Source organism: Crocodylus siamensis, chromosome 3, assembly GCF_052110815.1.
Source record: "Crocodylus siamensis isolate JL-2025a chromosome 3, ASM5211081v1, whole genome shotgun sequence".
Lineage (NCBI taxonomy): Eukaryota > Metazoa > Chordata > Crocodylia > Crocodylidae > Crocodylus > Crocodylus siamensis.
Genome location: NC_143397.1, coordinates 4048131 through 4060163, shown reverse-complemented (window position 1 = coordinate 4060163; position 12033 = coordinate 4048131). Strand labels below are relative to the sequence as shown.

Below are 12033 nucleotides of genomic sequence, written 5' to 3'. Positions count from 1 at the left end.
TGTGGAGTCAAACGGGGCTCCCCCAAGGACAAGGGGCTATCGCGTGTTTGACAATGGGGTTAAGGGGAACACACGCTCCTTTGTGAAAGAGGAGCACGGGAGGAATTTTCTTCCTATGCAAAGGAACCCGGGCAGGCCACACTCTTCCCAAGTATCTGATTTCAGAGGGTGGGTGCTCAGACCTTTCTGAACCCTGCAATAACAAGCTTTGAATTAAGCAACCAAAACTTATACATCACCTTTGAAAAATCTTGGCCTTTAAGATCAACCAGGAGCTACAGTTGAGCTAGTCTGAAGGGATGGAAACCCTAAAACACTCAAATGGCTTTGTATCCAGGTTGTAGCCATATTTTGGTCTAGAGGAAAAAGCAATCGGGACTCACAGTAGAGATGACATCTTTTATTAGACCAACAAGATGTTTGCAAAAAAATACTAGACTTTTTTTTGCAAAAATCTTGTTGGTCTAGTGAAAGATATCACCTCTGCCCATCACGCTGGTCAGCATGGACTCTGTTTCCTGGGACTCCTCCATCTATCTCTGTCCATCTCGCATCTCCTGGCTTGGACTGTAACCTCTATGGAGTACAGGCCAGCTTTTTGTTCTGGGTCTGCAGTGCCTAGAACAGGGATGCTCAACCGGGATGTCATCAAATTGTTTTAAGGGCACCGTTGGGTGCTGCGTGATATGAGGTGTGCAAGCACCTACACAGGACTCACAACAAAGCCAGTGGTTTCAAATAGGCATCCCACCAGGATGCTGGTCCTGACTCCCGCTATGCACATGATCCATGTGGTCACTTCACAGGTCGTCTCCCACACATGGCTTTGTGAAACAGCACTCCCTTAGAGCTGCTCCAGAGGCCCCAGCCCTCTTCCTCCAGGTCCGGCTTCGAGCAGGACCCACACATTACTGATATGTCTCTTAGCAGTGTCCCGAGCTTCTGGCCAAGATCAGGGCCACACTGCACCAGGCACTGGGCAGTCCATGGGAAAGAGCCACTACACCTAAAAAAAACCTTAAGTCCACAGACTGAGTGCTGGTAAAACCATGTCAGCTAGGGGTACCATTTATCAAGGCAAGAGGGGTACAATTCTCTTACTGGCACAATCTCCAGGGCAGACCCAGCTGCACCGGTATAGATGTGCCAATGCTGTGCTAATAACCTATGTCTAGTCCCACGGAGAAAGGAAAATCCCATATATATTTCCACTGCTGTACAACAGCATCCCCACCAGCAAGGTTGGGCCTCTTTAATGCTTCTCGTCTAGTCGAAGCAGTTCAATCTGCAAACGCAGGCCAGCCCGACAAGAGGAGACAGATGGACAGAGGGAGGAAGAGGTAACGACAGGACTCGCTCACATGACAGAGCAGTAACAAAATACCAGCAGCCTCAGTGCTGACACTCATGCCTTGGCAGAAATGCCCAATTCAGTGTTTCCATTAGTGCTGGCAGCATCCACCTCTCCTCTGCAATATCTACGGCACAGTGGCTGCTTTTGCAGGGAGCTATTGCTCACCTTAATAAAACCACACCCAGTCCAACCAGATTCCAAGAGCCAAAAGCCTAAGACGATGATTTCAATAAAGATATCCCTAGAAAAATGGTGCAGAGGTGTAAAATTAGCTGGGGCTGCGAGAAGCGTTGGCAAAGGCTGGAGAAAACAGGGACTTGAGTTGTCTTGCAACAGCCGTTCACCCAGGGTACTGTACAACTATCGTACTGCTTCCACCTGCCTAGAATTCAACCCCAAATTTTCAGGTTCATTTTAGGAAAAGCAGCTTATTTTTCCTTGAACACACATCGATAACCACAGATCAAGACCTGGTATTGCTCTCACCCTTACAAAAATCCCCCAGGAGACTCGACTAACCAAGTAAGGCCCCCAACAGTTAGATGCAGTAAAACTGTACTGTAAAATATTCTGATGGGTATTTCTACTGCGTGCACAAAAACACTAAGCCAGGAGTGTGCATGGACCAACTATCAATCAATCCCATATATGTGGAAGTGTGTTTTACCTGGAAGAAGAAAACAAAGGTAGTCACGAAATCAGAACAATACACTATCTAAACCTGGCAAGCTTCCTCCCAAGACAACTCCTTTCCCAAGAAACAACAGCTTGAGTTCTTCAGATATTGTAGCATCTTCCTTATAGTGAAGAAGGGAGGAAAACAGGCGGCCTGGTCTACCTCTCTATCTCGTTCCCTGTTATATATGCTTATCTCATTCCCTATCTTTTCAATACAGTAGCAACTATGGATAGACGCTCACCGTACCTCATGGCAGAGGGCTCTCCACATTTTCTTGATACCAGTTACAATAAAAATCAAATCAGCTAGTACAAATACTCCCTATTACTACAGAAGTCTTCTCGTTTGACAGTCCAGCAAGCATCTGAGGCACTGAGACTGTATGGAAATGGAGCTTCATACCTCAAAGTGAACAGGAACTTTTTCATCTCACCTGGATTTTATTTGGAAAAGAATATGAGGGGGGTGGGGGATTTTCTCTATAAAATATGGTCCCTTTTCAAGGGCAGAAATGTTTATCTGAATCAGACATGGATACAAGGCTGAGAGACGCTGCTCTGGAGTAATGAAATCCCTTTCCCACAACCGATGGATGACAGGAAAGATTATGGACGGGAGTACACCCCGTACCACAGGAGAAGTCTGTCCAACCAGAGCTCCGCCTGGTTTTAGATGGTCCACTTCTCGGTCCGAGCCTCCACCGACCTGACCAAGCCTTCTCCCAAAACCTCGAAGTCTTCCAGAATAGCCTCCACGTTGGGGACAGTGACTGGCTCATTGCCACGAGCAGCCATCATTCTTCCCTTCATGTTGGACACCTGTAACACACACAAAGGACCGCACACAGGGGTGAAACGGGAGCTGCACTAACCCACAGCTGCCTTCTGCGCCCAGTGACACTGCATTATTCTTCAAAAGCAAAATCTTCTGCAGCAAGCCTGGCTCAACCAGCTGAGCACTCCCACTCCGGGATCTCAGCACATCCCTGCCAAGCTGCCCCCTTGCAAGAGCATTCCCCTTTCCCTCTGGAGACCTCCCTCCGTTAGAGCTGGCACTGCCACATATTACACTGTGCTGTGAACTGCAGGGCTGACCGAGTGCCCTCGGCAAAGCGTGGCCCACCAAGCAGCTGCACCCTTCCACAAGTCACCACGTGGGCCCACTGTGAGGAAAGAAGGCAAAGGGGGGGGGACATGCCCTAGGGCAGCTATATGTGCATGATGGAAGATGCAAGAGAGCTCCCAGACATGGGTAGGGACCTGGGCATGCAATGCAGTGAGTAGCCACGTTTCAGCACCCCAGCCATACAGAGCGGTCAATGACAGCAGGGGCCTACTAGTCACAGAGCTCCTGCACCGCTGATGAGTTCCTCATATATAGCAGCATCAGTTATACCCAGGCATCTGGCTCCAGCTTAGCCGCACGGTTCCCCAGGGATTCTCCGATCCATACCCCTGCCCCCAAAGACTTTGCTCATTAATGTGGTGCAAACTCTATGTGGTCCCTGGGAAGCCTGGGCTGCCTCCGAGACACCTCAGTGGGAGATGCAAATCCCTTGAAGCTGATAACTAGAGCAACCAGAAGCTCTTTGAAAATGGGGCTCTTAGATTCCCCAGCAGAAACTGAAGATCATTCTCCGCACCCTGCCAAAAGGGCTAACAAGGATCCGCACGCTGCTCTTAGTAGAGGGGAGGCGGTATGACATAGCAGACAGAGCTCGGGGTGGGGGGGAGGGGACGGATAAACAGATTAGCAGATTACACCAAGCTAGAAGAGGGGTGAAGAGGTGACCCTGGACACAGCAGCTGATCTGCATGTCTTGTATCCACTCTATCCCATGTTAAGTGGAAGCCAAACCAGGTCCATCTACCCCTAACGGAAACAGCCTCCACAATACCGTGGCTCAGGTTCCACATAGCATGGGATAGAGTGGACACACTCAAGAATTACCAGGTCACTTGTGCACAGTAAGTCTCTTCCCTGGTCTAATCTGCTTGTCCGTCCATATCCCGGGACTCAGGAAATCTGGAGTCCATTTCTGGCTCTGCCAGCAGCTGGGTGACCCTAGCCAAGCCATGTCACCCCGTGCCTCAGTTTCCCCATCTAAAAAAAGGAGGGTAAGGCTACTAACATCCTGTCATAGACTTCGAGCTTTCCAAGAGCCATGTGTTGTTACCATCCCCTCCCCACCAACAAGGCATTCAAAGAGAGGGGCAAACACTCACCTTAAAAGGCTGCGGCTCGAAGCTGGAGGGTTTCCACAAGACACCGATCACCACCCCGCCGTACTTATCATAGAAGAACAGGGCAAAGTCATCGAAGGCTTCCTGGAAGAGGATTTACAAGGGTCACACAGGGAAAGGCAAGACTAACCACTGGCCAATTCTGCTGTGTTCATTTTTGCTATGAAGCAGTAACAGGAAGGAAACCCCTGCAGCATGAGGGAAAGGGGAGGGAGAAATGCAGCCAGCAAAGAGCTGCGAGGGATCAGGGCTCCTGACAGCATGCAGCCAACACTGGAAGTATTTGCAGCCAGGTCAGAAAGCAGCAAGCAAATCTGACAACCCCTGCTCCAGATCAATTTATACCAGTATAAATGGAGCTAAATGCTGGAACTTTAAATCTGAATGAATGAGGTTTAAAAATAGTGATTTTACGCTCCACCTGCACCGGGATAGGATCAGACAGGAGGGCATGAGTCCAGTGTGACCCACCATCAACTAGCACAGTTTGAACCTGGTTTTAAATATTTTCATCGTCCTGCACCCTGACCTGCCTTCTCTGCCCTGGAGCAACATCCTTCATTGAGAGCTGTGCTCTGCAGGGACCGCAAGTCCCAGCATGCAATGCTTCTGCTAAAAAGGGGGGGGGGGCAGAAGCTGGTGCACTGCATGCTGCGTGCCAGAGTCCGTGTGGACCACACACCTGTGTTAACAATGTGGAGGGGTCCAATTGCCGGGAGGGGCGCCAACCTTTTTGGCAAGTGCCACAAATTAGCCCCATACCCTCCCACTCTGATCCCTTCCCCTGTCCAATCAGCTGCTCTGCTTTCCACTTCCTGCCCTGTGCTCCCTGCCCAATTGGTTGCTCTGCTTTCTCCTCCCTGCCCAACCGGCTGCTCTGTTTCCTGCTCCTTGCCCTATTTAATGCTGTGCTGCCTGTCCCCTTCCCGATCCGCCACATGCCACACAAGTGCCTATGTCACTTGTGGCATGTATGCCGTATACATACACACGTGCGGCCACCCCTGCAGTAGCCCCTCCTGCAGAGCCTTGCGGCGGGCGCTCAGCCTGCGTGCCGTGCTTTGGGCCGGTAGCCTACAAATTTCCAACTCTTGTGAGCAGCTCCTTGAAGGCGAGAAACTTCCTTTTTGCTCTGCGGGTTGCTCTCAAGCGAGGGACGGGGGAAGCCGGCTCAGAGCGTCAGACCTCCTCCATGCGCAATAAAGCTAATGGAGCTCCCGCCTGCACTTCCTCCTTCCCTGTCACCAGCCTCCCACACACAGCCCAGGTACGCTGGGATGCAATTGTAAAGCAACAATGAACAGCTCTTCCCTGGCAACACGCCACCCAAGGTCAGGAGCATTTAAGTACCACGGTTCCTTTGAGAAGTCTGCCATTAAAGCCGGGGACATGCCAAGTGGGGCTCGTACCGATGCTTCGATAACAACCCCCGTGCCCAGCCCTCGCCCAGCCTCAAGTGGCCACCTGGAATGAGAGCTCAAAAGCAGAGCTTGCAGAGAGATGCCTAAGCCCCACCACGTGATCCCCCCGACCCACGCAGGCCGGACTCCCAGCACGGCAGGTGAGCGGGGGCTGGCTGCTGAATGACACGAGCCGTGTTGCATGGGGGAAGAGCCACACAGGGACCGTTCAGGAGCAGGGATGTCTCTGCTTTTAAAGCTACGCACGGCTCCAAAGTCAGCCGGAGGGCCTGCAGGTTGTGAGTTCAGATCTCAGTGAAGCACGAGCCAGGGATTGGACAAGATGACTTTCAAGGTGTCTTCCCACCCTACGGGATCCAGACACATCCCAGGTGATGCTGCACCAAGAAGGAAGAATCAACGCATCAGCTCTTAGCTTTCACTCTTTTTTTTGACTGCAGAAGAACAACAGAGCTGTTCTTCTGTTGCAAAGAAAAGACCATAGCTATGGTTTTCTGTTTGAAAGCTCTGGGTTTAACATGTGAATTGCATTTGCACACTTAACAGGGCTACCATGGCGTGGTACCCCGCAGCACCCCTGAAAGGCTCTCCTGGTACCCTGGTTGAGAAGCACTGAGCTACAGCATGGGCTGGGAAACAGCCCGTGCTAATCGTCCAGCTGCTGTGAACGGGGGCAAGGGCACAGCTCTACTGGATGCCTCCTCCCAACAAGAGGGCTCATGCTCACAGGGGCTCAAACCAGCAGACCTTCCTAGTACGCAATGGCTCGATCCCTGTTGGCAGCACAGCAGCAGTATGGCAGAGATGTAGCACTGCAACCCACAACAGACATGAGCATGGGAGACACGGGCAGAGGAAGCTGGCACCACCCCAGGGGCCGACTGGGTGGCTGGAGGGTCCTAGTAAGAGCAATGGTGGTCAAGCAGGGAGAGGCAGCAAGATGCAGAGCTATAAAACCCAGGTCTGGACGTCTGAACCTCACCCAGAGCAGCAGGGAGGGAATCAAACAGAAGGCAAGGTGACTGGACAGGTGGGGTAGAAGCAGATTGAGACCTGCCAACTTGTGCCACTGATGGGCTTGGCACTTGCAATGGGCCTGTCGGGGCAAGTCTTGCTGAACTGGCTTTAGAACTGGTGCTTAAAAATAAATCGGGGAGGGAAAAAACAACTCAAGCCCTCATTGCTGTACTGCCAGAGCTGGGAGAATCCGCGGAGAACGGGGCTTGGTCCGTGCAGATCTCCTCCCTGAAGAAAAACTTGTATCACATGAACTGGCAGGGGGAAAAAACGGCTATATTGAAGAAAGCCCCAATTCCCTGATGAAGCAAAGGGAACCCATTTTGCAACCAGCTGCCCATCTGGCGATTTAGTCGCCATGCAACCTTGTTTTTCTAATCAGCAAGCACCCATCCTCTCACCCCCCCACCTACGGCTGCACCTCTCACTTGCTGTCTCAGGCCTGCTGTTAGATGGAGCCGGCCGGAGCAGGGACCGTCTCATTGCTCTTGTGCTTGAAAAGCATCTTGCAAAAAGCATCTTGGAAAGCACGCTACAAGCATCGCTTCACTGTCAATAAGAAACACGCGCATAGTGTCTGCTCCATGCTTTGGACATGCAGAGCACTGTCGTTAGGCAATCTGCCTCTATACACCCTCGTTAGAATTAACTGCTGCTGCTCATTTAAAACGCTGTCAAACTGACTCCATTTGCCATTAACCGTTTACAGCCCTCGGCAGTAGGATAATCATGCTACTGCCCAATGCACAGAGGTTAAAGGGCACAGGCAAGATCTCCTGCCCCAAGAAAGGGGGGGCCAAAGTAAGCCAGCAGCTCTCGGAGGCCAAGCCATGGTCTGCCTCAGCATCACAGGGCCTTTCAGAGAAGGAAAAGCCCCTAGGACTGCACTCTGCCAGGAAAGAGAGCTAAAATATCCAAGAAATTAGAAAATGCAGGAGAGCTAGTGTTAAAAAGCCAACACCCACACTGAGCAAGTGACTGCACCCTGCTCCCAGAGCTCTGCGAGCCTGCTACAGAGCTGAGTGCGCCCAGGCTCGAAAACAAGGCAGGCAGCAAAGTTTGTCTGGTTGCATTAAACCAAAAAAAGCAGAGGCTGCTAAAGCAGGCACTGACTCACTCAGGCTGGAGCAAAGACGAGCCCCACTGGCACATCTCTCTGCCAGGCCAGGGATGGCTACCTACCGCGGGTTTCCTGGCGCACTCTAGTCTAGCAAAGGATTCCTGCAAAGGGCTTTCTGGTTGCTTCCCTTGGAGCTCCTAGGATGGCACTGCACATGGTGGAGGACAAAGACTAAGTGGAGTGATTAACAAGCATCCTCGTCGCTGTGGTTAACGACAGGAAATGTGTGTCAGGCTCTGTATGTGTGCGCGCGCGTGTGTGGCAGGCTGTTTTCATATGCATGAATGTGTGCATGTGTGTACATCAGCACATGTGTCCGCATATCAAAAATCATGGATCAATATATTCTCACATACTACATGCTTCCAAATCAGACACCCCTTATTTTGGAGGGCAGGATATGGGGTTGTGGCTACGTGACACGGAGTAAGTCCTCCTGAAAACACAGTGTCCAGAAAACGTGACATCCCAGGAGACAATCTGGGACAACAACAATGCTAGGCCCCAGGCCCTTGAAAGGGCAGCAGTAAGACTGTTACTTCTTTACTGTAAATAGTTCTTCATATAGTCCCTGCATATAGCAAAGGGTTGTTTCCGTGCCACAAGCCTCAGCAAGGTACTAGACTGCATGCAGCAGCTCACTCGCCCTCAGCCAGCTCAATGGCTCTTCAGCTTAAAGCTACTGGCCCACCAGCAGCTGTGAGAGGGTTAACACTGGACTCCACGCCTGCTGTTTCCAGCCCACAAGGAACCAACAGCCGTCTTGGTGGCTATGAGTCGCAGTGTCTGCTTGCTCTATTATACCCTTCTTCTAGTCCAGCAAAGGAAAAATCAGCTTCCCTACTTAAAATACACACCCCAATTTTGGGGTACATAAGGTATGATAGTAAATGGCATATGATATGGCAGTAAATATGGTATGGCATAAGGTGTGGCAGTAAATATGGTAATTGTTTTGCAAACACAAGAGCAAGACAAGATTTCTTCGCACCTACAACCAGCTCCACTAAGCAGGGGGTGTTTTATGCAGAAAAGAAACACATCCTTCCAAGGACCTCCCCAAAATATGTCCTTGCTTCTCAGCAGCCCACAACCAGAAGAGGCCAGCTGTCTGTTGAGTTAGGACAAGAGAGGCCAGGCTTGCCAAGATCCCATCAGGTGGAGATAGATGCTTCTGCAATAACTAGCATACGGGAACCACACATTTTCCTAGTGGAAGGAAACAACCAGGATGGAAAATCTGCAGCTGTCTTCCAGCAGGGTGCCCACGTTACAACATGTAGTCAGGGATGACAAGCAATAATTAGCTATACAGACAGACAGGTCCATCTGGCACTGCGACCCTTCCCTTCAGCCCAAAGCTGCCTGCCCAAGCCAAAGAGTCCTGCACATCTTGCCAATCCCCCAAAAAGGTGGGGACTGATCTCCAAGGGTCCATCTGCGACCTTCCAGCCCAGCAGGCAGTTGCTGCTGCGAGAGACCAAGCCTGGATATTGTGGGGAGCCCAGAGACTTCTGGCCTTGTAAAGTATGGCTAAGTTCCTTCCTCCCAACCTGTGAGTGATGCATTTTGACCCTTTGTTAACGGATAACAGCAATCTTCTGAACAGTGCCATGTGTGATAGGAACGGATGACTCTTTCCGCAGGAGACAGCTGGCTCCTTAAACCATAGGATTCCTTGCACAACAGTGGTAGAGCCAAGGGCTTGCACACTTACAGTGCTTTTCCCCTCTGGATTGAATGTGGCCAAGTGACTGAAGTGGAATTGGGCATTTGCCAATGTGCCCTACCAACCACTGCTAGATTGATGACTTCAGAAACCGATGCCCTCTGGTTATGCCGTGAACAGTACGGCATAAGCTTTGCTCATTAACATGCCTGAAACTAGCTCTGGGGAGACCACCCTCCATGGGGGAAATACTGATGCCAGGGCTCAGTCCTTAACCTACTGACGCTGCCAGCAAGGCACCAATGAGCTCTGTTAGTCTCCACACTTCTGTGGCATCTGGAATCATTTCACACCTGCCACCAACCACACTCAAGTGCATCAGTGCCACAGCACCCAGGGAAGGACAAATCCATCTCTCCTAATCATCCAGTCAGGCCTCTGCACTTGTACACAGTACTGCAAGGGAGCGATCTGCAGCGACTCCACCGCTCCACTCCCCAGGGAGCCAGGAGATCTGAACAACAAGGTGGAGAAGGCACCCTTCAAGGAAACCTTTTGTCCTGGGACTGCAAGGTCTGCCCTGGAACTGCAGATGCTATGAGCAATTCAAGCATCAGGTGGCAGGAAATAATTCTGCACAAACAAGTTGAAGGAAGATGCTACTCGCACAAGGCGTGAAGGCATCACCCTCAGTTCCTGCAGGGAAAACGGTCTGCACACAAAATACTCCCCCAAGACAGCATGTTACATACTCCACCCAGCCCTGTGCCCCCGCAGCTCTTGGCCACACTCACCCTGAGCTCCTGCAGGTAGCACTGCACAGGGTCATAATCCACCACTGGGAAAGAAAGCGTCTTGACTGGCGCATCGCTCTTCAGCATGCCCCGGCTGAACGACTTCACCGGCCGGTCCACACCCTCCAGGTGCCTCGGGATCTGCTTGGGATTGAGGTGGATGAGCACGTCGTAGAAATCCAGAGGAGGGCGGAAAGCCACCTGCCAGAGGAGAGGAGGAGGCACAGGGTAATGCTACCTGGGACAGGTGAGGGAGTTTTTGCAGGGAAGCAGGATTTCATTGGAAAACACCCAACTATCAAAGCCACAACTTCGCGCAGGAACCCACCAGCCCAACACCTTCATCAGAAAAGGTCCCTCCAAGGGGGAATTCCTGGTCAAGGTTAGCACACCCCACACCTGCACAACCAGCAGCCTAGTGGTTAGGGCAATGGACTGGAGGGGACACAGGTTTGCTGGATTCAGACCAGCAACGGTATTATCTCTCACACCTCAAAAAAGTGCCCTAAGAGGCCATCCTCCCTCCTGGAACAGATGAAGCTCTTCCACTCTTCCAACCCCCATCTCTTCCTCGCTCTGACCCCCACTTAGGATGGCAAAGGCACAGGTTCAAATCCTGATCTACCATTCCCCCACATCCCAGTGAATAGCTACAGTCAGTGGCACCATCTCTCTCCTGTGCTGAAGCAGTACACAAATAGACGCCGACCTGCTGCAAGACTGACAACTGCCCGGTGGACAGGGCATCGAATCACCGCCTTCCTAGATGAGCATCCTACCCACTGCATCACTGGCTCTTCTGGGGTGGGGACCAGGGGTCTCCATTTTCAAGGAAGACTTCACTAGATCTTGGTTTCATCCCAGTGCCACGGAGGATTCAAGCTGGGACAGTTTAGAAAGGACAAGAAATAGTTTCCTGCCCAGCTCTATTCAGGAGCCTGGGGTTTCACCGCAGGGATCCCGTTCACATTAATGCTATCGTGCCTCCCTCTAGGCCAGCTTCAGTTGTGCTGCTTCAGTGCCTACCCTAACAGGGTTCAGCTACGGCAGGCAGGGGGGAGCACGGGGTGCAAACTACACCAGGAGGGAGGTGGTAAAATGTTTGAGAGACTCCGGCAGACTCAACGGGACCACAACCAACCTCCTTCATCTCCCCCTTCCTTGGTCCCCGGGAGCCAGGAGTGGTCACACCCGTGGCATCAAACGGCCACCTCATTCACTAACGAATTGCAACACGTTTTGAGAGCCTCAGAAACAAAAGGTCCACGAAAAGGCAAATGTTTCACTGTGCACAGGCAAGATGGTAGGTGTGTGACTGCCAACAAGCCCGTCCTGTGAGCCAGGGACCAGAGCAGGGGGCTGGCTGCTCCCAGGAGGACACGGGAGACAGTGCAGGAAAACGCTATGTCGCATCCAAGCATTTGTGAAAGTGTTTAAGAAATAAGCCCCCTGCGGGGAGGTGAAGGAGACTTGCTGCACATTTACAAAGAAAGGGAGCCTGGTGAAAGGTGGGGTTATCAGGAGCAGGCAAGGGAGGACACAGATACTATGCATGACAGGAGACTGGGCAAGATGGACCTATAGGTCTGCTATATACTGAGTCACACCTACCCAGTATATAGCAGTTCTTGTGAAACCTCAGTCTCCAAAATGCATTAGTTTCGAGCAAGGGAAACCAGGAAGTCTGGCTCAAGTTCACAGGAGCACTAAGGGACTACGTGGGTCACTGGGCTGCA

The 12033-nt window shown here is 51.6% G+C and overlaps 1 protein-coding gene across 1 annotated transcript in view; it reads right to left on the bottom strand.

Moving 5' to 3' along the window:
• Nucleotides 1–2435: 2435 nt before the first annotated feature.
• Nucleotides 2436–12033, bottom strand: part of NOL6 (nucleolar protein 6) — a 54847-nt gene continuing 45249 nt past the window's right edge. The window contains exons 24-26 of the mRNA XM_090037606.1: nt 10298–10498; nt 4259–4360; nt 2436–2851 (exon numbers count right to left, since the gene is read on the bottom strand). Of these exons, the coding sequence (XP_089893732.1) occupies nt 2702–2851; nt 4259–4360; nt 10298–10498 (453 nt within the window). The 3' untranslated portion in view covers nt 2436–2701. The remainder of the gene's footprint in view (nt 2852–4258; nt 4361–10297; nt 10499–12033) is intronic.